At 42.6% G+C, this 25,696-nt stretch overlaps 2 protein-coding genes across 4 annotated transcripts; both read right to left on the bottom strand.

Annotated features, from left to right (window-relative positions):
- Positions 1-7,552, bottom strand: LOC121584817 (ectonucleoside triphosphate diphosphohydrolase 4). 3 transcript variants are annotated; one of them, XM_041900956.2, is made up of 14 exons: positions 7,405-7,552; positions 6,846-6,960; positions 6,501-6,695; positions 6,173-6,378; positions 5,914-6,064; positions 5,691-5,794; positions 5,491-5,550; positions 5,192-5,322; positions 4,949-5,029; positions 3,415-3,581; positions 2,966-3,290; positions 1,146-1,231; positions 883-1,044; positions 1-742 (listed from the first exon to the last, which is right to left on the bottom strand). In XM_041900956.2, exons 2-14 carry the CDS (start codon positions 6,851-6,853, stop codon positions 508-510), a joined length of 1,911 nt encoding a protein of 636 aa, XP_041756890.1. In that variant the 5' UTR covers positions 6,854-6,960; positions 7,405-7,552; the 3' UTR covers positions 1-507. The 3 variants fall into 3 exon arrangements, with proteins under 3 accessions (XP_041756890.1, XP_041756892.1, XP_041756891.1); XM_041900958.2 differs by lacking the exon at positions 4,949-5,029; XM_041900957.2 differs by lacking the exon at positions 4,949-5,029 and having other exon boundaries at positions 5,168-5,322.
- A 2,936-nt stretch (positions 7,553-10,488) lies between these two features.
- Positions 10,489-15,504, bottom strand: LOC121584165 (charged multivesicular body protein 7). Its single transcript, XM_041900003.1, has 11 exons — positions 15,398-15,504; positions 14,912-15,197; positions 14,626-14,797; positions 14,347-14,532; positions 14,047-14,180; positions 13,895-13,943; positions 13,680-13,799; positions 13,400-13,498; positions 11,306-11,363; positions 10,944-11,180; positions 10,489-10,855 (listed from the first exon to the last, which is right to left on the bottom strand). The coding sequence occupies exons 2-11, from the start codon at positions 15,193-15,195 to the stop codon at positions 10,800-10,802; spliced, it is 1,395 nt and encodes a 464-aa protein (XP_041755937.1). The 5' UTR covers positions 15,196-15,197; positions 15,398-15,504; the 3' UTR covers positions 10,489-10,799.
- Between the last annotated feature and the right edge of the window lie 10,192 nt (positions 15,505-25,696).

Genomic DNA, 25,696 nt, shown 5'->3' on the forward strand with positions numbered 1-25,696 from the left:
TTATTTTAGTGTTCCCTTTATTTTTTTTAGCAGTGTACATCAATTTAGGGACTTTCTTAAAATGTGCTGTTTTAGATTGACTAATTTGGGAAAGTTATGAGGCAGCTGCTATTCGACCCTTACAGGAAGCTTTAACAAGCCTGCGTGACTGGACAAAGTATGGATGGGAGCTCACAAACCTCAGGAAAGGATAGTTACACTCTTAGTACCTCGTTCACATTTCCAGCAACATAAAAAAGGCAGATATTTTGACATCATAAAAAAAAAAAAAAAAAAGACAATCTCATGGCTAACTCAAGTATGCAAACTCAACATGCAAGATCTCCCACACCAGAGTCCCTCCCAGTGCTGTTTTTGATGTCTCTGTTCATTGGACTCATTAAAAATCCAATTCAGTTTGAGTGTTTTTTGTCATTACCAGCTAACAAATTAAGGCCTTAACATAAAAAGTGCAGGCAAATGGGGAAAGGAAGAGGGCAAGACTGGTTTTGGAGTGAAAGTTGAAGTCTAGAGGGTGATAGGGAGTGAGGGGGATCCCAGACCCTCCTCTAGCCACTCAACAGTAGAGGGGGTGCAGCGCTGCGTGGTACAGCTGTGGATACGTCGGAGTCGCAGCAAGTAGAGCAGGATGGACAGGAGGACAACCAGGAAGCAGGCCAGAAACAAGTAGTGGTTGTTGACAAAGGAGAAGCTGTGACGCCAGTGGGCGTGGACTCCTTTCAGGCTCTCCTGCTGAATATCCCTTGGAGAGGAAAGTAAAGTAGTGTGAGTGAAGGACATTTGACTATTTTTCATTTTTCTCCATAACCTAATCAGCTAAAATATATTGGCTATCACAATGTTCAAGCATGATGAAGTGTGACACAGCAAGTGTTCTCTTACCTTAAAGGCAGAAAGCGGGTTCTGTAAAGGATGGCTCCAAGAGTCCATTGCACCTCTTTATCATAGACTAAGAGGGCAGTCCTCAAGTTTTTGTAGTCTATAGGGAAGGAGAAGCCTGAGTGGAATACCTCATACATCCAGGCTGATTTAAAACACTGGTACCTGCACAAGACATAAATGTTAACATGAATTCTCATTGAAAACGCTTTCCTATTACTGGACTCAAGTCTTCCTAAATAGCCAGAGCTGGTGGTGGGACTTACTTGAGCCTGTGAACATCAGCGTGAGATGCATACAAGCCCGAGTCAAATCGCTCTTTCAGAGATCTCCACTGGGTGGCACAGTAACCCTGGAGATGAAGCACAAAGAAGATTGGTAAACACAGCCACCATCTTACTGCAGTTAGCCTAAGCTATGGTGAAATACATGCATTTCCATGCAGTTAGGAGTGCCATCTACAGTGGGGGAAAAAAGTATTTAGTCAGCCACCAATTGTGCAAGTTCTCCCACTTAAAAAGATGAGAGAGGCCTGTAATTTTCATCATAGGTACACGTCAACTATGACAGACAAATTGAGAAAAAAAATCCAGAAAATCACATTGTAGGATTTTTAATAAATGTATTTGCAAATTATGGTGGAAAATAAGTATTTGGTCACCTACAAACAAGCAAGATTTCTGGCTCTCACAGACCTGTAACTTCTTCTTTAAGAGGCTCCTCTGTCCTCCACTCGTTACCTGTATTAATGGCACCTGTTTGAACTTGTTATCAGTATAAAAGACACCTGTCCACAACCTCAAACAGTCACACTCCACTATGGCCAAGACCAAAGAGCTGTCAAAGGACACCAGAAACAAAATTGTAGACCTGCACCAGGCTGGGAAGACTGAATCTGCAATAGGTAAGCAGCTTGGTTTGAAGAAATCAACTGTGGGAGCAATTATTAGGAAATGGAAGACATACAAGACCACTGATAATCTCCCTCGATCTGGGGCTCCACGCAAGATCTCACCCTGTGGGGTCAAAATGATCACAAGAACGGTGAGCAAAAATCCCAGAACCACACGGGGGACCTAGTGAATGACCTGCAGAGAGCTGGGACCAAAGTAACAAAGCCTACCATCAGTAACACACTACGCCGCCAGGGACTCAAATCCTGCAGTGCCAGACGTGTCCCCCTGCTTAAGCCAGTACATGTCCAGGCCCGTCTGAAGTTTGCTAGAGTGCATTTGGATGATCCAGAAGAGGATGGGAGAATGTCATATGGTCAGATGAAACCAAAATATAACTTTTTTGGTAAAAACTCAACTCGTCGTGTTTGGAGGACAAAGAATGCTGAGTTGCATCCAAAGAACACCATACCTACTGTGAAGCATGGGGGTGGAAACATCATGCTTTGGGGCTGTTTTTCTGCAAAGGGACCAGATCGACTGATCCGTGTAAAGGAAAGAATGAATGGGGCCATGTATCGTGAGATTTTGAGTGAAAACCTCCTTCCATCAGCAGGGGCATTGAAGATGAAACGTGGCTGGGTCTTTCAGCATGACAATGATCCCAAACACACCGCCCGGGCAACGAAGGAGTGGCTTCGTAAGAAGCATTTCAAGGTCCTGGAGTGGCCTAGCCAGTCTCCAGATCTCAACCCCATAGAAAATCTTTGGAGGGAGTTGAAAGTCCGTGTTGCCCAGTGACAGCCCCAAAACATCACTGCTCTAGAGGAGATCTGCATGGAGGAATGGGCCAAAATACCAGCAACAGTGTGTGAAAACCTTGTGAAGACTTACAGAAAACGTTTGACCTGTGTCATTGCCAACAAAGGGTATATAACAAAGTATTGAGAAACTTTTGTTATTGACCAAATACTTATTTTCCACCATAATTTGCAAATAAATTCATAAAAAATCCTACAATGTGATTTCTGGATTTTTTTTCTCAATTTGTCTGTCATAGTTGACGTGTACCTATGATGAAAATTACAGGCCTCTCTCATCTTTTTAAGTGGGAGAACTTGCACAATTGGTGGCTGACTAAATACTTTTTTCCCCCATTGAAGAAGTGCTGCTTTGCTGTGGTAATGGCTCACCTTGGCAGCAATTGAATACTTTGAGGAGTTAAAATCACCGCCCATGCGCAACACATCCTCTGTGCAGTAGTAGAACTCAGAGAACCCATAGAACTGGCTGTTGGGGTAGTCGATGGGAGGCTGGTAGATGCCATTGAGGGAGGCGTGAGTCTCGTTGTTGCGGTTGAGGAAGGGCTGAAGCAGCTGTCTGCAGTGATCAAAGTCCCCTGTGCCACGCAGGTGGAATTTCTGTGTGGCTGGCCCCACCTCGTCCTGCAGGTCTGTGGGTAGACACGGGTCCAGGAGGGGGGACTCTGCTGTTTCACCTACATGCTGACCCAGGAGCCTGGACAAACCAACTCAAATGAGCTCTCCATAATGACAAGCAAAGACAGCACTGAGCAATGTCAAACTAGTAAACTATCAGTATCATCATTAGCTATCATAGCATTTGTGTTGAAGGTTCTTACTTGTTTTTAGTGAGAGTGTTCCTGACAATGCTCTCCTCGTATCTTTGTCGAGCAGCATTGCCTCCAAAGCCCAGGAAGGTGGACACATACACCCGGTAGACATGCTCTGTCCGGTGGGCATCGCAACCCAGGTTGAACTCTGCAAGTAAGTTCTTGGCCACTTCCTCCTATAAAAAAAATAATATCAGCCAGGAAATGATACTCTTTATTATCTAGGACTATGTCTACACTAATATCCAACATATTCATTGATAATAGAAAGGCTACATGTATAACAACCATTTACTTAAAGAAACTTCGATCAAGATGACAGTTATATCAAGTTAATTTAGAAAAAGCTGCAGGTGAATTATGTTCAGTGGAGAGCACAAACAATGAGTAGAGTAAGAGAGCATGCAAATTGTCAGAGTAAATTAAAAACCAGACATTTTTGTGAACTGGCAAAAATAATTGAGCAGGACTGAAAATCTGATGGACTTGGACTGCTTTAGATTAACATATTATGAATGAATATCTATCTGGTCATGGATATTTTGCATGATGTCTCATGCATTATCTGTGATCTTAAAAGTAGACTCAGCGAAATGACGTTGCCACGAGCAGCACCGTAGATATTGAGATGAGCGAGATGCAAGACTTCTCTCACACAGTAACCAGGTTTCCATCCAACCTTTTTATGCAAGTAAAGTACATGTTGGATAAAAAAAAGTCATAACATGCCTGATGGAAACTTTGCAAATGTCGACAAAACAAAATACCCTAGAAAAAAAGGTGGGATCTTTTTGTGTCGGTAAAATTATGCAAGAAATGCCGGTGGAAACACCTGCACACAAATATTGACATAATAACCATCATATTGAAGTAAAGTAAAGTCACGCGATGACATGTGTGGTCCTCCTACTACGACTCGTCGGGGAAGCATGCAGTTTGTTAGGCTACAGATGAAATAAGTTTAACTTCACAGGGTGGTGAAGGTGCAAGGTGATGAGCTTGATACTCCTTTCCAATAAATATCGAGGATCTTATTCAGGTGACATGATCATCTATTTTGTTCATAATAATCTCATGTAGGCTATACCCACACTGTATCTGCGAGCTGTTGTGGGCGCACTCGCTATATAACGCAACATTTTTTTGTGAGAAAACAATTAGTAGAGTTAAATGCGATGGAAACCCATTTAATGAGTATTTATTTAACCGCAAATTGTATTTTTATGTGCACTACGACATCACGCACAGCCTTTTATCCACAACAAGTCAAGTTGATGGAATCTGGTGGGAAAATGCATATTTTAGAATATCCGCATGAAAATCTGTTGCCAATTGGATGGAAACCTAGCTACAGACACAGTATCTGCACATGGGTTCGCTTCACGCTGTTACAGCATGGTAGCCAGGGGACCAAAACAGCGAAGAAGTTGATTCTTGCACATCAACGCTCTTAGCTGTTGCGGAAATTGACCCACTATGCGGTTTACAGTCTGCATCTAAGTTATATCGCTGAGTCTACCTTTTAATTAAAGTTTGAACTAACACATTCTGCTATGAAGCAATGCAGCAGGCTTATCTTTAGAGCAGACCTCCAATAGTCCACCCTGAATGGAGAGGACTTCATCTCCAGAGGACAAACATGATGTTTACAGGTTTAACCAGGGAATGAGAATGGTGGTGGTGGGGGGGGGGGGAGAGAAAATGTGTGAGTGACAAATTTAAAAAAAGAGCACAAAAAAGGGAAATTGTTGTTGATAATAACCTGTTGTGGAGAAGCAAAGCTTACAGTTTTGGGCACTTCATACGCTATCTGAGTGGAGACGCCCCCCATGTCCAGAACACCAGCTGTCCTTTTCCTCACCAGCGCCTCCTGCTGGTCACCTCCAGGTACCTGCACCTCTACTACTGCATCTCTCTCTATAGGAAGGATAGGGGAAGGATCCAAGGGTCCCATTGAAGAAGGGAATGGAAAGGGAGACAAATAAAGAGAAGTGTCAGAGGTAAGTAAAATAAGGGAATGAGGGAATTAAAGTATTCAATGTGAAGATATGCAGATCTCTTAAGTACATTTATTTAAATACTTACCACTAGCCACGTGATTAAACCTTCCAAGGACAAAGTTGATTCCAATCCATGCATACACACCTGTCCAAAAACAAGAAAGGACTATTCATATATTCCAGTATTTTTACTGTTGTGTTACACATTTTCAACACAGATGGTGACATCCTCCATCAGAATGGCCAGTGTTTAGCTTGCCTGCTACTCTAAACAGGTTAGCTCACCTTCCTGCTTGCCAGAAATGACCTCCACATGGGAATCAGAAAAGAGGAAGTTGAAATGGACAGGGATATCGGTCCGTAGATCCTCCAGAAGTGCTTCCTGTTGACTGAAAAGGAGTATACAAGCCAATTTTAGCATGGAGGTCACAGCGGTAATAAAATAAAATAAAAACAACACTTGCAAGCTTCCATCTCAAGATGAGAAATACTCTCAGTTGGGGTGTACCTGTCAGGCAGCACCCTCATTCCAGCTGTGCACAGGATGTACAGAGGGGTCTCCTGGTGCTTGTGTTTGGGGATGTGCTGGGCAGCAAAGCTCAGCAGGGGGTGGATGTAATCACTGGCCTTCTCTGGTGTTTTTGCTAGCTCTGAGATGCCTACAAAAAATAACATCACAAAGTAATAAGACCATGGCTCAGTCTTTCTTGGGGGAATGGATGAGTGCTTTAAACTAGAAGCCAGGTATGCAACCAGGTATGTCTCACCTGGTTTGATCTTCATGACCACTGGTTTCCTGTGCTGGTCTCTCATCTGTCGTATGTCAAGCAGATCATGGGGATTACCATTGTGCTGGGGCCAACAGTACACAAACACCCTGGAGCCACTGCTACCGCAGTCTACCACCAAACCGTAGTTCAGGTTGGGATTGCTGGTGTCGGTGGCCTCCACATCTGTGACTCTCGCCAAGTGTCTGGTGATCAGAGGTGAATGAAAAGATGACAATTGTATGCCAAATTCAGCCAAACATTTTCTTCCTTGTCTTTACAGGAATACGTAATGACATCTTCTAATGTGCCACTACTAGTGACTCGCCTGTGGAAGTAGTTGTCCTTTCTGATCCAGCTGTCCTGGCCCTTTCCTGTTACCAGCAACAGGTAAAGCAGTCCGAGCAATCCCACCAGCAGACTAAATAAGAGCAGCTGCCTGAATGAAGGTAGCAGGAGACGGGGAAGAACCAGGGGTGACAGGCTGAAGTGCCACGAGGCTGGGAGGCACGAGAAGCTGATCCTGTATGGACAAGTGAGACCTCAGTATGTATGGTTAAATACACTGTCTATATAATAGCGGCATTGCATGACTGACGGCCACAGCATTATAATTAAAGGGTAGAGCAAAATATGTTGCCAAATGTAGCTCTACTCAGTCGGTCGAGCCTACCTTCCCATGACGTGGACTGTCCTAGTTCACTGGATGAAAATCATTCAAAGGGGAAACTGGATACCGGGGGTGTTGGCTTCAGAGCCTCACCATTATTTCTCCATCTGCTCATGGTCTTGACAAAATAAAATAAAACACGTTAGATACAAACTAAGTGGTAATTATTACTAATGACATCGATACTAACGCGTCAAAAACCAATGGTGAAATTTGGTCACACTAGCACTGCCACGTAGTAACGGTACTGAATTGCATAATGTAATGATGCTGGTCCGATTTCAACTAGTTAGCTAGCTGGTTTAGTTAACTAAGAGAATACTTTAGCTGGCTAGGTAGCGTTTCCTAGTTTATTGGGTAAACAATAGACCTGTTAGCTAGCAAGCTGATTAACCGGGCGAATGTTTGGTTTCTGGCTAGCGAAACAAACAGATCACTGGCTAACTAGCTAGCCAACTACGATAGCCGGGGTATTGGCTAGGCTACCGTTAGCCCCTGCCCTGTACTAGGCGAGTATGCTATGCCCACGGTCCATCTAAAACCAAACTTGAATTGTACTTACCCTTGCGTTTCGAACGACTTCGTTGCATAACATTTACATTAGCACGTTTGCTGCTGAGTATTGTTACTAATACTAGTGGGAGGAATAGCTAGCTATTCAGTGCGCAGGTCAGGCAGATGTGAGTGACGTCGCTAGTAAAGGTGCAGGCGATTGTTTTTCATCCTTGGCGATCTCCCATACTTAGCACTCCCTGGCGTCGTTCACTGGTGTAGCCAGTTCTGGCCCACCCTTTGAAGGCCCTCTGATCCTTTTTTTTTGGGGGGGGGGGTCTCAATTTACTGTTACGAGGTAGAATACACAAGGTGCAATTTTGAAATTTAGTTGTGCATGAACAGTTTCTCTTGCTGCCCCTCATCATGAGTTTAGATTTTTTTTGTGGCCCCCACCCCCAACAAAGTTGTCCATCCCTGTTCTAAGTAGTCACACAGTGTCCTTCTTAAAGCAAATCTGCTTTGTGCCCCTGCAGATTTGGGTAATTGAGCAAATTATTTCCTTGCGCAACATTCCAATGTCTCAAGAAGCTATTGAGTATTCTGATAGCTTTCCCAGATCTGCAAGGAAACTGTGGCAGGCAACTAACTCCAAGTTGCCACAAATGAAGAAACATTTGCAACTTCACTGACAACAAGGAAACAGAAAGAAAACTGGGTAACACTTTACTTGGTATGAACACTGTCATGACACATCTATTTAGACCTGTTGTGTCATATTGCATTATTTTATGGCTAGTTATGACACCTACAGTGGGGAAAAAAAGTATTTAGTCAACCACCAATTGTGCAAGTTCTCCCACTTAAAAAGATGAGAGGCCTGTAATTTTCATCATAGGTACACGTCAAATATGACAGACAAAATGAGAAAGAAAAATCCAGAAAATCACATTGTAGGGTTTTTAATGAATTTATTTGCAAATTATGGTGGAAAATAAGTATTTGGTCAATAACAAAAGTTTCTCAATACTTTGTTATATACCCTTTGTTGGCAATGACACAGGTCAAACGTTTTCTGTAAGTCTTCACAAGGTTTTCACACACTGTTGCTGGTATTTTGGCCCATTCCTCCATGCATATCTCCTCTAGAGCAGTGATGTTTTGGGGCTGTCGCTGGGCAACACAGACTTTCAACTCCCTCCAAAGATTTTCTATGGGGTTGAGATCTGGAGACTGGCTAGGCCACTCCAGGACCTTGAAATAATTCTTACGAAGCCACCCCTTCGTTGCCTGGGCGGTGTGTTTGGGATCATTGTCATGCTGAAAGACCCAGCCACGTTTCATCTTCAATGCCCTTGCTGATGGAAGGAGGTTTTCACTCAAAGTCTCACGATACATGGCCCCATTCATTCTTTCCTTTACACGGATCAGTCGTCCTGGTCCCTTTGCAGAAAAACAGCCCCAAAGCATGATGTTTCCACCCCCATGCTTCACAGTAGGTATGGTGTTCTTTGAATGCAACTCAGCATTCTTTGTCCTCCAAACACGACGAGTTGAGTTTTTACCAAAAATGTCTATATTGGTTTCATCTGACATTCTCCCAATCCTCTTCTGGATCATCCAAATGCACTCTAGCAAACTTCAGACGGGCCTGGACTGGCTTAAGCATGGGGACACGTCTGGCACTGCAGGATTTGAGTCCCTGGCGGCGTAGTGTGTTACTGATGGTAGGCTTTGTTACTTTGGTCCCAGCTCTCTGCAGGTCATTCACTAGGTCCCCCCGTGTGGTTCTGGGATTTTTGCTCACCGTTCTTGTGATCATTTTGACCCCACGGGGTGAGATCTTGCGTGGAGCCCCAGATCGAGGGAGATTATCAGTGGTCTTGTATGTCTTCCATTTCCTAATAATTGCTCCCACAGTTGATTTCTTCAAACCAAGCTGCTTACCTATTGCAGATTCAGTCTTCCCAGCCTGGTGCAGGTCTACAATTTTGTTTCTGGTGTCCTTTGACAGCTCTTTGGTCTTGGCCATAGTGGAGTTTGGAGTGTGACTGTTTGAGGTTGTGGACAGGTGTCTTTTATACTGATAACAAGTTCAAACAGGTGCCATTAATACAGGTAACGAGTGGAGGACAGAGGAGCCTCTTAAAGAAGAAGTTACAGGTCTGTGAGAGACAGAAATCTTGCTTGTTTGTAGGTGACCAAATACTTATTTTCCACCATAATTTGCAAATAAATTCATAAAAAATCCTACAATGTGATTTTCTGGATTTTTTTCCTCAATTTGTCTGTCATAGTTGACGTGTACCTATGATGAAAATTACAGGCCTCGCTCATCTTTTTAAGTGGGAGAACTTGCACAATTGGTGGCTGACTAAATAATTTTTTCCCCCACTGTACATGAGTCAAAACCCCAAAACATACCACACAAGGCAACACGTTCCATTACACTGATTGGTTGAGTGCTGCAGAGATGGTTGTCTTTCTGGAAGGTTCTCCCATCGCCACAGAGGAACTCTAGACCTCTGTCAGAGTGAACATCGGGTTCTTGGTCACCTCCCTGACCAAGGCCCTTCTCCCCCGATTGCTCAGCTTGGCCGGGCAGCCAGCTCTAGGAAGAGTCTTGGTGGTTCCAAACTTCTTCCATTTAAGAATGATGGAGGCCACTGTGTTCTTGGGGATCTTCAATGCTGCATAAATTTTTTGGTACCCTTCCCGAGATCTGTGCCTCGCCACAATCCTGTCTCGGAGCTCTACAGACAATTCCTTCGACCTCATGGCTTGGTTTTTGCTCTGACATGCACTGTCAACTGTGGGACCTTATATAGACACGTGTGTGCATTTCTAAATCATGTCCAATCAATTGATTTTACCACAGGTGGACTCCAATCAAGTTGTAGAAACAGCTCAAGGTTGACCAATGGAAACAGGACGCAGCTGAGCTCAATTTCAAGTCTCAAAGCAAAGGGTCTGAATACTTATGTAAATAAGTTATTTATGTTTTTTATTTTTAATACATTTGCAAACATTTCTAAAAACCTGTTTTCGCTTTGTCATTATGGGGTATTGTGTGTAGATGATGAGAAAAAAATATGTTATTAATTTTAGAATAAGGCTAACGTAACAAAATGTGGAAAAAGTCTAGGGGTCTGAATACTTTCCAAATGCACTGTATTTGGCATATAACTGATAATGGTATTGTTATACAACCCAACCCCATTACAGTCAATCTGAAATAGTGGCTTTATAATTTGGCATCATGATTGTTACCGATATCTTTATTAGAGTGAGTGATACATAAACTTCACAAAGGCCACTTAGAAGTACATTTAAAAAGTGTATCATCGTGATCACAGACATCAATAAGCATGTTACAAAATACATATCACAATTATTTTTGATCACCGTGCCCAAAAACTCTGAGGGTCAGGGTAATATTGCAGTTGACTTCTTTTATTAGTGTTGTCACTGTGCAGGCTCAGCCCTCTTCACTGGCGAGGTATGATCTTTTAGTTGAAGACCTATGGGAGTGATGCGTAAACAAAGGTTACTTCAGTAGCCTCTTTTGTGGTAGTATTTAAAAGATAAAGGAACAAGATAGAGGCATACATGTATCTGCAAGGGTTAGGCGACTCAGCTCTTTGTCCAGTTCCTCATCTGTGATATTGAAGTGGCTTTGAGGGACTAAGGGCAAAGCACTCAGCAGATCATCACAAAGGGAACCAGATTCCCTGACAGGTGATAGAGGGTGTGATGGTACTTCAGGAAGCGTGGAAGGGCCATCCAGAGTAGAGTTCTCCAATAAAGATCTCAGCTCATCCTCCAGCTCGTCTGTGTCTGCATCCGCTAAACAAATATCAATAGGATCATTGATAATTTCTCAGACCCTCTGGATATTGGAAATGTAATTATGAAATTGTCTAAGTTAGGCACTACAACCAAGTAGCTGTATTATATGGGATAGGACATACTTGAGTTGAGCGCTCCACCAGCCAAAGTTTGGTTCACTGCATCCTGAGTGTCACACAACTGTAATACCAAACAGCGAGAAAATACATTTAGATTGATGTGGACATGCAACAGCTCAATAATTAGTGGTGGAAAAAGTACCAAATTGTCAAACTTGAGTAAGAGTAAAGATACCTTAAAAGAAAATGACTCAGGTAAAAGTGAAAGTAACCCAGTAAAATACTACTTGAGTAAAAGTCTAAAAGTATTTGGTTTTAAATATATTTAAGTATAAAAATTAAAACTATAAATCATTTCAAATACATTTTATTAAGCAATCCAGACGGCACCATTCTTTATTTTTTATTTTTTACAGATAGCCAGGGGCACACTCAAACACTCAAGACATAATACCAATGAAGCATGTCTGCCTCTAACCCTAGGAAGCTCTTTGCCACATTCTCCTCACTGCTGAATCATCCCCCCCCTCCTCCCTCTCTGTGGATGACTTCGTCAACTGAGACTGCTCTTCTCTGTGTCACGGAGGCTCTCCGCACTGCTAAAGCTAACTCTCTCTCCTCTGCTCTTGTCCTTCTAGACCCGTCTGCTGCCTTTGATACTGTGAACCATCAGATCCTCCTCTCCACCCTCTCCACCCTCTCCGAGCTGGGCATCTCCGGCGCGGCTCACTCCTGGATTGCGTCCTACCTGACCGGTCGCTCCTACCAAGTGGCGTGGCGAGAAGCTGTCTCCGCACCACGTGCTCTCACCACTGGTGTCCCCCAGGGCTCAGTTCTAGGCCCTCTCCTTTTCTCCCTATACACCAAGTCACTTGGCTCTGTCATATCCTCACATGGCCTCTCCTATCATTGCTACGCTGACGATACACAACTAATCTTCTCCTTTCCCCCTTCTGATAACCAGGTGGCGAATCGCATCTCTGCATGTCTGGCCGACATATCAGTATGGATGACGGATCACCACCTCAAGCTGAACCCTGGCAAGACGGAGCTGCTCTTCCTCCCGGGGAAGGACTGACCGTTCCATGATCTCGCCATCACGGTTGACAACTCCGTTGTGTCCTCCTCCCAGAGTGCGAAGAGCCTTGGCGTGACCCTGGACAACACCCTGTCGTTCTCCGCCAACATCAAGGCGGTGACCCGATCCTGCAGGTTCATGCTCTACAACATTCGGAGAGTACGACCCTGCCTTACACAGGAAGCGGCACAGGTCCTAATCCAGGCACTTGTCATCTCCCGTCTGGATTACTGCAACTCGCTGTTGGCTGGGCTCCCTGCCTGTGCCATTAAACCCCTACAACTCATCCAGAATGCCGCAGCCCGTCTGGTGTTCAACCTTCCCAAGTTCTCTCACGTCACCCCCCTCCTCCGCACACTCCACTGGCTTCCAGTTGAAGCTCGCATCCGTTACAAGACCATGGTGCTTGCCTATGGAGCAGTGAGGGGAACGGCACCTCCGTACCTTCAGGCTCTGATCAGTCCCTACACCCAAACGAGGGCATTGCGTTCATCCACCTCTGGCCTGCTGGCTCCCCTTCCTCTGCGGAAGCATAGTTCCCGCTCAGCCCAGTCAAAACTGTTCGCTGCTCTGGCACCCCAATGGTGGAACAAGCTCCCTCACGACGCCAGGACAGCGGAGTCACTCACCACCTTCCAGAGACATTTGAAACCCCACCTCTTTAAGGAATACCTGGGATAGGATAAAGTAATCCTTCTACCCCCCCCCCAAAAAAAAATAAAAAAAATAAATAAATGTTATTGTAAAGTGGTTAACCCACTGGCTATAGGGTGAATGCACCAATTTGTAAGTCGCTCTGGATAAGAGCGTCTGCTAAATGACGTAAATGTAAATGTATGTGTGTTTAGTGAGTCCGTCAGATTAGAGGCAGTAGGGATGACCAGGCAAAATGTATAGAGTAAAAAAAACATTATTTTCTTTAGGAATGTAGTGAAGTAAAAGTTGTAAAAATATAAATAGTAAAGTACAGATACCCCAAAAAACAACTTAAGTAGTACTTTAAAGCATTTTTACTTAAGTACTTTACACCACTGTCAATAACAGCACCTAAATGCAGTCTCAGTTAAGAAGAGTCTGACCTCTTGGATTTGATCGACAAGGCTCTCAGCTCCTTCTACAGTCCCATCCTTCAGAGAGAGTCGCAGGGCTGACACTCCAGCCTGATATGCCTGTATCACCTATAGAGACATGCAGAAAGAGTCATACAAAGAGAAAAGAAGACCTTAGTTACTGCATGTAGAACTCAGAAGAGTAATAACATCACCCACAAATTACCCACATTGCACATTTAGGCTAAATTTAGCGCTTGCTCTGTTTTGGCTAGATTTTTGAATGTCAATGTATCAAGTGCATACTCACCAGTTTGTCTGTCTGTGAGTTTGCTATCCTGTCCAAGATTCCCTTCACATTCTCCAGCTGGGTATATAAGCGGTCTGCTTTCCTCTCGACTCTCTTTCGGCTTCTCAAACACCTCAGGGCCTGGGGGAGAAAAATGTATTGAGGTTTCCCAGACAGCATTTGAGTTTTGGTGAAAGACAAAAAGTCAACACAGGATCAAAGGATTGTAAATCTACCTGAGATTTCTTCCCTTCCCGCAGCAACACCCTAGCTTCTTCTTTGCACCTACAAAAAGATAATACAGCACAAGCAAAAAACACACAAAAAAAAGCAATTAAGACTGAAGACACTGCACGAGACAACACTAAATGATGTGTCAGGGACGCACTTCTCTGCCTCTAGACCCAATGCCTCCACCCGCACTTCAAGCAGTCTCTCACTGCGCTGTAGCTGGTAGATGCCTAGGTCCACATCACTGACTGAAGACACACGGTCCTGTCCTGGCTGAGAAAACTTAACAATCTGTGAAAACACAAACAAAACATTGGCTCAAAGCAACACATTGACACAGTGACATTATCCTCATAACAATGTGTGTGAAAGCTCATGGATAATGGTATGAGTTACTGTAGCCTACAATGTAGCCTAATAATATGCTAACTTCAATGAAGGATTCTCATATACTCACCTTCTCGCCTTCATGCAGTGATACTGTCACCTGCTTCTCCCTTTGCAGCTGTAGCAGAGCCATACACAGGGTACTCTCGTCAACACAGACATGGGAAGACAGTGTCCGGAGCTCCTGGAAGGACAGGAGAGAGCAGTTGGCCACTGGGGAGCTCCAGTAGACACCAAGCAATTCTGCTGCCTTTTCCTGGAGGAAACATACAGAAAATAAAAGGTTAGTGTTAAATGGATAAACCTGCAAGCCCCTTGGTCATGTTTTGAATTAATTTATTATACACACCTTTACCAGTTCAATGACAACAAACGACTCCTCCAAAGAAACCCCACTGCTACCCAGAAGAGTTGAAAAGGTCCATTTTAAAGGCTTCACCAGTAACAGGCCAACACCCCAAGACACCCACCCACAGTCTACATTTGCTGCAAACTCTGACTCCCTTTGTATCTTGCCGCACCTGCCAGGAATACAGACAAGTACAGTAAGGTAAGGATAGTGGGACTAGGGCACATTTAGGTAGGCTGTTTTTCTCACACTTTAGCAGATGCATTGCATTGATATTATATTATACCTGGCCATGCACTGAATGACAGTACCCAAACCCAAAGGTACAATTCCTTTTCTCTGAAAAATCTTGTTCAGCTCTTGCAAATTAATACAGACGGTTCTGCGACTTCTGCAGATTTTAAGAATGAGTGACGTCCAGAAATCAATTTTACTGTCCCAATCTGTTGTGTTGACATCTCGGTTTTCTTTGAAGTCGGAGAATAGGAAATTCATCCGTTCATCGTCCTCCCACTCAAGTGGCAACGTTACTTCAGTAGACATTTCTTCCCCAAGATTTGATGGAACCATTTCTGTACAACAAAAGACAGAGAATGTGTGGAATGCAAAGCTAACTAGCTAGCAGAAAGAATAACAACAACGTCATCAGCTGACCAAGGCTATCAAACTGAGCTCCGTAGTAAATTAAATCTCAGACATATCCATTTACACTAGAGTAGTCTATGATATAATTTCACCATGATGAGCAAACAACTAACCAATGCCTACTGACCTGCTGTGTGCTCCACAACATGTTGTTTTGAAGTTAGCTTGTTGCTAGCAGCTGCCACGTAACTTCCTCAAACGTCAGATTCGCGCTGTTTCTGCGCATGTTTACGATGGTCGTGATAAGAAGGTTCACAGTCAGCAGCGAGGGACATGACCCCCCCACACATTCTAAAATTGAATTTTTGACCCCCCCACACATTCTAAAATTGAATTTTTGTCCCCCCCAGTTTTACCATTGCACTGTGATACGAAAAATAGGAACATTTGCTTTAGGACCAGGCGGACACCTCAGAGTGGTCGGGTAGGCTGTTTTGCAGTTTCAATATTGATGATGATGAATGGATACAGATATGTTTGAATGCCCTGTCATATTCATATAATCTCAGACAAATTACTGCAGTTTAAGACCATCCATAGAACATCCTATATACCAATGAAACGGAATATCATACACTCATAATGTAATTCCTCTGATGGAAGTGTAAAACGCAAAAGGGGACATATTTGCATATGTTATGATCTTGTGAAGACTGGCTGAATTCTGGTAAAGAATATATTATTTTATCTCAGCATGTCTACAGACTCTCCCTTCTCCCTATTTTTGTTTGCTTGGAAACGTTGATACTGGAGACTGTTATCAGAAGAAACTGTGTAACCAGGCATTTATAGCGGCTAAGAAATGCATTGCCATTAATTGGAAGGTTGGTTATCCTCCCTCAATGTCACAATGGATGGCAGAAATGTCAAGTTATGTATCACTAGATTTGATTTATTACAAGGTTAAGGGTATACTGTGCAACTTCCATAAGGTCTTGGTGCCTTATATGGAATAGTCTACTGTATGACAAAAGGGGTCTGTATTGAAAACATGACATTCTTTTTGTGGAGCAGTCGTAAATAGATACATTATTTTCATGACACGAGTAGTGGCGATTTTAGCATGTAAATCTTGGTGGGGCAAACTCCAAAACATTTTTTGGGATGCATGCCAACAAAGCCACTACACAACACAACACAACACTAAACAATAAATTTATATGGAAAGGGAAAGGGGGATATTGCACTATAACGGTATCAAACGGTGCCCACAAACTGTTAGGGCCTTCATAAAGCTGTCCCAACAGCAGAGCTTTCTTTTCAGCACTATGGAGTGAATCCTTAACACAGCTACACCTGGCTATCAGTGGAGCCTTGTCTGGCAGTGCAACAGTTCATTCAGTCTCATTTACTGCCTTTTAAAAAAACATAGCTGATATGGCTGACTTGCTTAAACAAATGTGGTTTCGACTGACAATTACAATTTCAATTAAGACAACGAGTGAGCTAGGAAGGACGTAGTCAACATAACTATTTGTTCAGCACTTTTGAAATGTACAGAGACAGAATTCAGAACATGGGCCGTTATTACAGTATTCCCCCTGTACACCAAGTCAGAACCGTAGGATAAATAAAGGGGGCATATAAGCAGACAATGAAAGCTCTTACAATATTCGATGATTACATTTCTCTAAAACAGGCTATGTGCACCACAAAGTCAGAAAAGTAGGCTAAGTTAAGAGGGGGAAAGGGACCAAGTTATTAGGGTGAGGCACATGGGCTACTAACAGCTTACTACACAACATACACTTAGTAGTACTTTCTTAGCTACAGTATAAATATCTCCCTGGCATATTACATCATTATGCAGCAGCATACAATACATTTTTGTTCTGTGCTCACTTGAACAGGAAGGTGGCGCGGCGGCCCTTTTTGTGGGCAAATTTTGTCATCAAACTTTGTCATCTAAGTCTGGCATTCTCTGGATTTATGGTGCTTTCAAGACAACTGTGAACTCTGAAAAAAACAAGGTTGAATCATGACATCAGTGATCTTCAGGTCGGAGCTCTAGAAAGAGGCCTGAGTTCCCGACTTGGAATTCCAACTTGGATGACCGTTCAAAAGTATTTTCCCAGTAGGAGCTCGTTTAATTCCGAGTTCTCAGATGTTTTGAACGCGGCAGAAGTCATGCTGGATTGACAGCATGGCCAATGTATTCAACATTTTCTGGCCCATGGTGTTGTATGTGAATGTTTATCCTTTTAAGCTTGGAAAAGAGACCCTTAAACCCAGACTTGGACCACACACCCACGCAACTGAATAGCAGGCTAGTGATTGCTTTGCAACGCTTGCAGTTAGCCACTGATTCCTTCCAAACCACTCATTGTTGAATTTGCGATTTCCAACTTGTTGTGTAATGCTTATGTCCAATGGCCGATGAGCACCGATACGTTTTATCTATAACTTCTCTTCATATGACAAGGATTGAAAAGGATTTGCCAGTAGATTGTCGACTAGATTCATGATGATGACTGCTTGTCTAGCTTGCTAGCTAAGATTTTGAAAGTATGATGTTGACATGATCAGTCCAATCAAAGCTACGGTAGATATAACATGATTTGACGTCATTTTATTTGTGGCCAATGACCTTGAGCCTTCTTGGATGGGCACTTCTAATGTAAATCTATGGCAGCACCCAAGGGGCTTGAATTGTCGAGCTCTCCCCATAGAATTTGCTGTGACGTAGTGTCCCCATGAGTGACAGAACACTGAGCCAATCGCGGCACAACTAGAGAACATTACTAACCCCTATGCTCTGTATTTTCTGCTGGCTGCCCCACCACCACAGAAAGCACTGAGCTAGGCTGAAACACTTGCATTTTGGAGCTGCCTTACTCAAGAAAGCAAAAAAGAGACCATGTTTGTATGCGGCTCTATTAATTCAATGATAATTCTTTTTTATGTTTGCAAACTGACATGTGACACGTATTAATGCCAAAATAACATGCAAAACAGGCAACAACATTGCAGCCTTCTCAATGGATTAGTCCACTGAGACAGGCGCAAATCACACAGGTGTCTTGTGTGCAGTGGCGACCCATCATTCAGGGCTCTGCCCCACCTGCCCTGAATGACGGGCCGCAATGCACACGAGACACCTGTGTGATTTGCGCCTGTCTCAATGGACTAATCCATTGAGGAGGCCACAGGGATGCCATGGTCCAAGAATATGGGGATTGTGGCTCAGATGCACAAGGCACGTGTCTCTCCAGAATGCACTCTCTCCCGCCATTTCGTGGGTATTCATTGTTTACATCACCAGTAGTAACCTACATTTACCATTAATTCCCATCTTTTCTAATCTGCAATGTTTGTTTGGTTATGGTAATTTATTCTCATTGTCGGAGTGAACATGTGTTTTGCAGAACTCACAACCTATGCTACACTTGTGAGTTTTTATTTATTTCATTACATTTACGATATTTGTCAATTTATTCATCATCTTTTGTTTGAAACGCTCCTGTCAATGTTGAGTAAGGACGTGCACCTGATTACACATATAGAAGTAGGACTAGTCTACCTGGCTTGCGTGCAAATGTAAGCCTATAAATGTGCCCATTTGGGGATGTCTGATAGTATTTCTAATTGTCTTAATTCACCACCACTAATGAGCAGTGGAGCTTCTCAAAGTAATTTTTTTTTCACCTCAAACAGCAAGTAAATGAAGTCAATTGAGAATGACAATAGTTCCTCAAAGTATTTTAACAGTATTTCCAGCTCTCTCACTTTTGATAACCACTCGGCATGAAAGCGAAAAATGTAATGCTCTGATCCAGTGGAAACGTCATAAAATACCTAATTACTTCTTATCCCTTGCACAAATAGCCTACACCTGTGTCTGTCCGGAGCTCACTGGCATGGGAAACTCTGAGGGCCCATAATATTTAATACATTTCAAGTTTGCTTGCTCAAGTTTTGGGGCAACCCAGTTGATACAATGTTTCAAGGTAGTTGCAGACAGGCCATGCGTAGCCAATGTAATTTATAGGATATTTATTTTTATCCTGATATTTCCTACCTGCAGGCTGCAATGTTTTTATGTGTTGGCTTTATGTAGGTTACTATTACATAGTTGGCAATGGCAATAAGAGTTACTTTTAGATTTGTATAATTTTCATTTAGATTTAGATAGAATGTAGATTAACCACAGACAATGATTTTGCGATACAAAGACTATTATAAATTAAATGAAACTGTTCCACGAAAATGTGCATATGAAAATGGCCACCCGGACTATTTACATTTGTTTTTACACTGCTGCTACTCACTGTTTATTATCACTTTACTCCTACCTACATGTACAAATTACCTCGACTAACCTGTACCCCCGCACATTGACTCAGTACCGGTACCACCTGTATACAGCCTTGTTATTGTTATTTTATTGTGTTACTTTTTATTTTATTTTTTACTTTAGTTTATTTAGTAAATATTTTCTTAACTCTATTTCTTGAACTGCATTGTTGGTTAAGGTCTTGTAAGTAAGCATTTCACGGTAAGGTCTACACCTGTTGTATTCGGCATGTGACAAATAACATTTGATTTGATTTGAAACCATAACTGGCACGCACGCAGATTGGTATAAATGGTAAGATAAATTGGCTCTCCAAATGGAAAAGGTTGCCGACCGCTGGTGTAGCCTATTACCGGCAACTTCAGGAGCATAACAGCAGAATCTGCGAAGGCCAGCAGCAGCAGGAGAAGGAGGGTCGGGAACAGTTTTTTTTTTCTTCTGGTTAGGCTATCTTGATCTCTGGCTCCCTCTTGAGTCATTTGTGTGTCTTCATTATTTAATCAAACAGCATGCTTAAAGCATCAGACAAGTTCAGTACATTCAGTTGGTTTTATTAAAACACATAGGGTATGTCTATATATGGAAAAATACTTGTTTAAAAATGTTGATCAATCCATTCGTGCAAGTAGTAAAAACAATATCTATACTTTTTTTTATCAAGGGAGGCCAAATGCTCGCTGGCTTCCCTTGCATTCAATAATAATAATAATATGCCATTTAGCAGACGCTTTTATCCAAAGCGACTTACAGTCATGCGTGCATAATTTTTTTTTTTTTTGTGTATGGGTGGTCCCGGGGATCGAACCCACTACCTTAGCGTTACAAGCGCCGTGCTCTACCAGCTGAGCTACAGAGGACCACATGCTATGGGCGGCAACAATGTCATACTCCTTATGACCAGACCGCATCAGATAGATGGCCTACACATACAGATAGAGGGACGCTGTGAGATACAGCGTGATACAGTACATTCAGCCTCTTGCAAATTGAAGGAAAATTATGACAACACAGAGAGACGAAAGATCAATTATTTTATGTTTTTTCTTTTTCTTGGTCAACTTTTTGGGTAAATCTGGATCCATGAATACACACCACTGAATCTGCCTCTAGTTATCAAAATTCTCAACTACCAATTGAGCGAACAGTAGCCTATCTTATTGGCACCAGCGGAGAGCAGCCATATAGATAGCCTTGGTGAGTGTGTGCATATTCACTGTCTTTATCATTGAATCAGTACCAACGTTTTATTTGGGGACATCATATTGTACAATTTGTGTCTCCAGCTTTCATAGGCCTAGATTAGATGGTTGAATTCAAGACAAGGTCGTTTTTACTGATCTGTTTGTCAGTGTCAGCAGAATAGGCTACTAATTTGTGTCATATTAAAAATATGTTGCTTATGTCTCCAGTCATATAAAGTGTAGTAAAATTACATGAAATGTGTTTATAAAAGGCCACATTTTTCCCAGTGCAAAGAAAGGAGAAGAAAGGTCTTTGATTAGGCCAGGGCCGGACTACCGTATTTGGGGCCCCAGGACACCAATATCCAGGGTGCAGGGAGAAACATGTGCAGTTTTATAATGCTATTCTACACATTTTGTCATGAGGCTAAGAGACCATTTAGCAGTTTTTAGCAAATTTCCTGCAATACTAAACATTTTGCAATGAGGCTGAGAGAAAATGTAGTTTTACAGCTAATTTCCTGCAGTTCTACACATTTTGCAATCATCACCTCCAGGCACCCCCCCCGAACATGCCCGTTCGGTAATCCGGCCTTGGATTAGGCCTACTCTATGTCACTGTGCTCACACTAGGAATAGTTGCTTCCCCAAACTTGAAACTAATTTGCGCCTATGGATGTCGGCATTTGAAGTCGACCTTGTTAGCATGTATTATGCATCTATTTCAGGTTGCACTGTATGCGCTGTTCCACAAGTAAATTAGTCAATTTATGATGAGGTTGAGCAGTGGTTGACATTGTATATGCCGTTCCACAGACCTTTAAACCTAATATTTTTTATTTTATTTTACTAGGCAAGTCAGTTAAGAACAAATTCTTATTTACAATGACGGCCTACACCGGCCAAACCCGGACGATGCAGTGCCTTAGACCGCTGAGCCACTCGGGAGCCCAATATTGCAGTGTTAATGGCTGGTGTCATTTTTGTTTGATTTTCCTGTTCTCCAAATAGCATTTTATAGATTTTAAATTGTGTAGAAATGCTGTAAATGTGCTTCAACTTCCAAAAAAGCTGAAGTCACACAAACTCACATTCAAAGTCAAATGCGGCATCAGCAAAGAGACCTGCTTTGACTGTCATCAGTTAGACAGCCAAAATCATCGATCATAAAAAATTGAAAGGCTGCCTATAAAAATAGAAAGAGCACATTCTGCATTGTCAGTTCACTCAAAACGTCCTATTTTTTGGGCAGCTAAAACCATGATTTGGTGAAATGGTAAAGTGCATTATCCTCATGATTCCTGTAGTCAAAGTTTCATGCCCTTCCCTTGTGCCTGTGCCCTCGCTGGGGCCTGCTGCTGTGATGAGCGTGCCACTCTCCTCTCGCTCAAGACAAAAAAATGTGCTCTGATCGAATAACATTAAAAAATGCAATTGCGGGAAGAACACAGCTTTGGAAGCTTTGTCCCCTTGACCTTGTCGAATAGATGAGGGTCTCAGCTTCCTATAGGTATAATTAGTATTTCTCAACTCTCAATATTCAGCTCAATAGCAACTATATTACAACCAAGATATTTGATATGGCTTTGAGATATGGAGCGGCGCGCATGCGAAATGTGGGTAGTAGCCTACAACTGCAAAGTTTTTTTAGGACATTACATTTACTGTTGGATGAATACATGGCTACTAGCAGTGGGTATTATATTTAGAGTTAGCGATCTAGTTGATGTGTTTTGAGTTTCCACTTCCTCAGGTCTTGAAACCCAAATGAATTAGCCTATGATATTAGTTGGTGCACATAAAGATATATACTGAACATGCAAAGTGTTGGTCCCATGTTTCATGAGCGGAAATAAAAGATCCCAGAAATGTCCCATATCCACAAAAAGCTTATTTCTCTCAAATGTTGTGCACATATTTGTTTACATCCCTTTTAGTGAGCATTTATCATTTGCCAACATAATCCATCCACCTGACAGGTGTGGCATATCAAGAAGCTGATTAAACAGCATGATCATTACACAGGTGCACCTTGTGCTGGGGACAATAAAAGACTACTCTAAAATGTTACTTTTTGTCACACAACACAATCCCACAGATGTCTCAAGTTTTGAGGGAATGTGCAATTGACATGCTAACTATAGGAATGTCCACTAGAGCTTTTTCCAGAGAATTGAATGTTCATTTCTCTACCATAAGCCGCCTCCAAGGTCATTTTAGAGAATTTGGCAGTATGTCCAACTGGCCTCACAACCACAGACCATGTGTAACCACGCAAGCGCAGGACCTCCACATCCGGCTTCTTCACCTGCAGGATCGTCTGAGACCAGCCACCTGGACTGCTGATGAAGCTGAGAAGTATTTCTGTCTGTAATAAATCCCTTTTTGTGGGGAAAAACTCATTCTGATTGGCTGGTCTCACCCATGGCTGCGCCCCTGCCCAGTCATGTGAAATCCATATATTAGGGCTTAATGAATTTATTTCAATTGACTGATGGCCTTATATCAAATCAAATCAAATTGTATTTGTCACATGCGCCGAATACAACAGGTGTAGACCTTACCGTGAAATGCTTACTTACAAGCCCTTAATCAACAATGAAGTTCAAGAAATAGAGTTAAGAAAATATTTACTAAATAAACTAAAGTAAAAAATAAAATAAAAAGTAACAAAATAAAATAACAATAATGAGGCTACAGTGAGGGAAAAAGGTATTTGATCCCATTTTAGTCATTTAGCAGACGCTCTTATCCAGAGCGACTTACAGTTAGTGAGTGCATACATTTTTCATACTGCCCCCCCGTGGGAAACGAACCCACAACCCTGGCGTTGCAAGCGCCATGCTCTACCAACTGAGCTACAGGGATTTTGTACGTTTGCCCACTGACAAAGAAATTATCAGTCTATAATTTTAATGGTAGGTTTATTTGAACAGTGAGAGACAGAATAACAACAACAAAATCCAGAAAAACGCATGTCAAAAATGTTATGAATTCATTTGCATTTTAATGAGGGAAATAAGTATTTGACCCCTCTGCAAAACATTACTTAGTACTTGGTGGCAAAACCCTTGTTGGCAATCACAGAGGTCAGACGTTTCTTGTAGTTGGCCACCAGGTTTGCACACATCTCAGGAGGGATTTTGTCCCACTCCTCTTTGCAGACCTTCTCCAAGTCATTAAGGTTTCGAGGCTGACGTTTGGCAACTCAAACCTTCAGCTCCCTCCACAGATTTTCTATGGGATTAAGGTCTGGAGGCTGGCTAGGCCACTCTTGAGCCACTCCTTTGTTGCCTTGGCCGTGTGTTTTGGGTCATTGTCATGCTGGAATACCCATCCACGACCCATTTTCAATGCCCTGGCTGAGGGAAGGAGGTTCTCACCCAAGATTTGACGGTACATGGCCCCGTCCATCGTCCCTTTGATGCGGTGAAGTTGTCCTGTCTCCTTAGCAGAAAAACACCCCCAAAGCATAATGTTTCCACCTCCATGTTTGACGGTGGGGATGGTGTTATTGGGGTCATAGGCAGCATTCCTCCTCCTCCAAACACGGCGAGTTGAGTTGATGCCAAAGAGCTCGATTTTGGTCTCATCTGACCACAACACTTTCACCCAGTTCTCCTCTGAATCATTCAGATGTTCATTGGCAAACTTCAGACGGCCCTGTATATGTGCTTTCTTGAGCAGGGGGACCTTGCGGGCGCTGCAGGATTTCAGTCCTTCACGGCGTAGTGTGTTACCAATTGTTTTCTTGGTGACTATGGTCCCAGCTCCCTTGAGATCATTGACAAGATCCTCCCGTGTAGTTCTGGGCTGATTCCTCACCGTTCTCATGATCATTGCAACTCCACGAGGTGAGATCTTGCATGGAGGCCCAGGCCGAGGGAGATTGACAGTTATTTTGTGTTTCTTCCATTTGCGAATAATCGCACCAACTGTAGTCACCTTCTCACCAAGCTGCTTGGCGATGGTCTTGTAGCCCATTCCAGCCTTGTGTAGTGTGCTCCTAATCTCAGCTCGTTACCTGTATAAAAGACACCTGGGAGCCAGAAATCTTTCTGATTGAGAGGGGGTCAAATACTTATTTCCCTAATTAAAATGCAAATCAATTTATAACATTTTTGACATGCGTTTTTCTGGATTTTTGTTGTTGTTATTCTGTCTCTCACTGTTCAAATAAACCTACCATTAAAATTATAGACTGATCATTTATTTGTCAGTGGGCAAACGTACAAAACCAGCAGGGGATCAAATACTTGTTTCCCTCACTGTATATATATAAAACATGAGGGATTGGAAGTGATGCAGACAATTACATTGATGGAAGTTATAATCTATCTGCAATATTAAGCTGATCTACCCCCTGAAAAAAAATTTAAAAAAATAATGTGGCTGTTGAGCAAGTAGAGGAGACTAAACCCCATATGTAACTCTGTGTTGTTGTTTTTATCGCACTGCTTTGCTTTATCTTGGCCAGGTCGCAGTTGTAAATGAGAACTTGTTCTCAACTGGCTTACCTGGTTAAATAAAGGTTAAATAAAAAATAAAAAATAAAAATAAATAAAAACGTATTGGTGTTACCTTAGAAGGTAAACTGTCATGGTCAAATCATATTGATTATATTGTTGTAAAGATGGGTGGTCCTCAGTAGCTCAATTGGTAGATCATGGCGCTTGTAACGCCAGAGTAGTGGGTTCGATCCCCGGGACCACCCATATGTAAAAATGAATGCACACATGACTGTAAGTCGCTTTGGATAAAAGTGTCTGCTAAATGGCATATTATATGGGGAGAAGTATGTCTGTGATAAAGATGTTCTCTGCTTTTTTAACACCACATTCGACCAAACAAGTCCTGCAGGCTCTGGTTTTATCACATATTGACTATTGCCGTAGGAAAATGACGTAGGAAAGCTGCAGCTGGCCCAGAACAGAGCTGCATGCCTTGCCCC

This window comes from Coregonus clupeaformis, chromosome 16, assembly GCF_020615455.1.
Source record: "Coregonus clupeaformis isolate EN_2021a chromosome 16, ASM2061545v1, whole genome shotgun sequence".
Taxonomy (NCBI): Eukaryota; Metazoa; Chordata; class Actinopteri; order Salmoniformes; family Salmonidae; genus Coregonus; species Coregonus clupeaformis.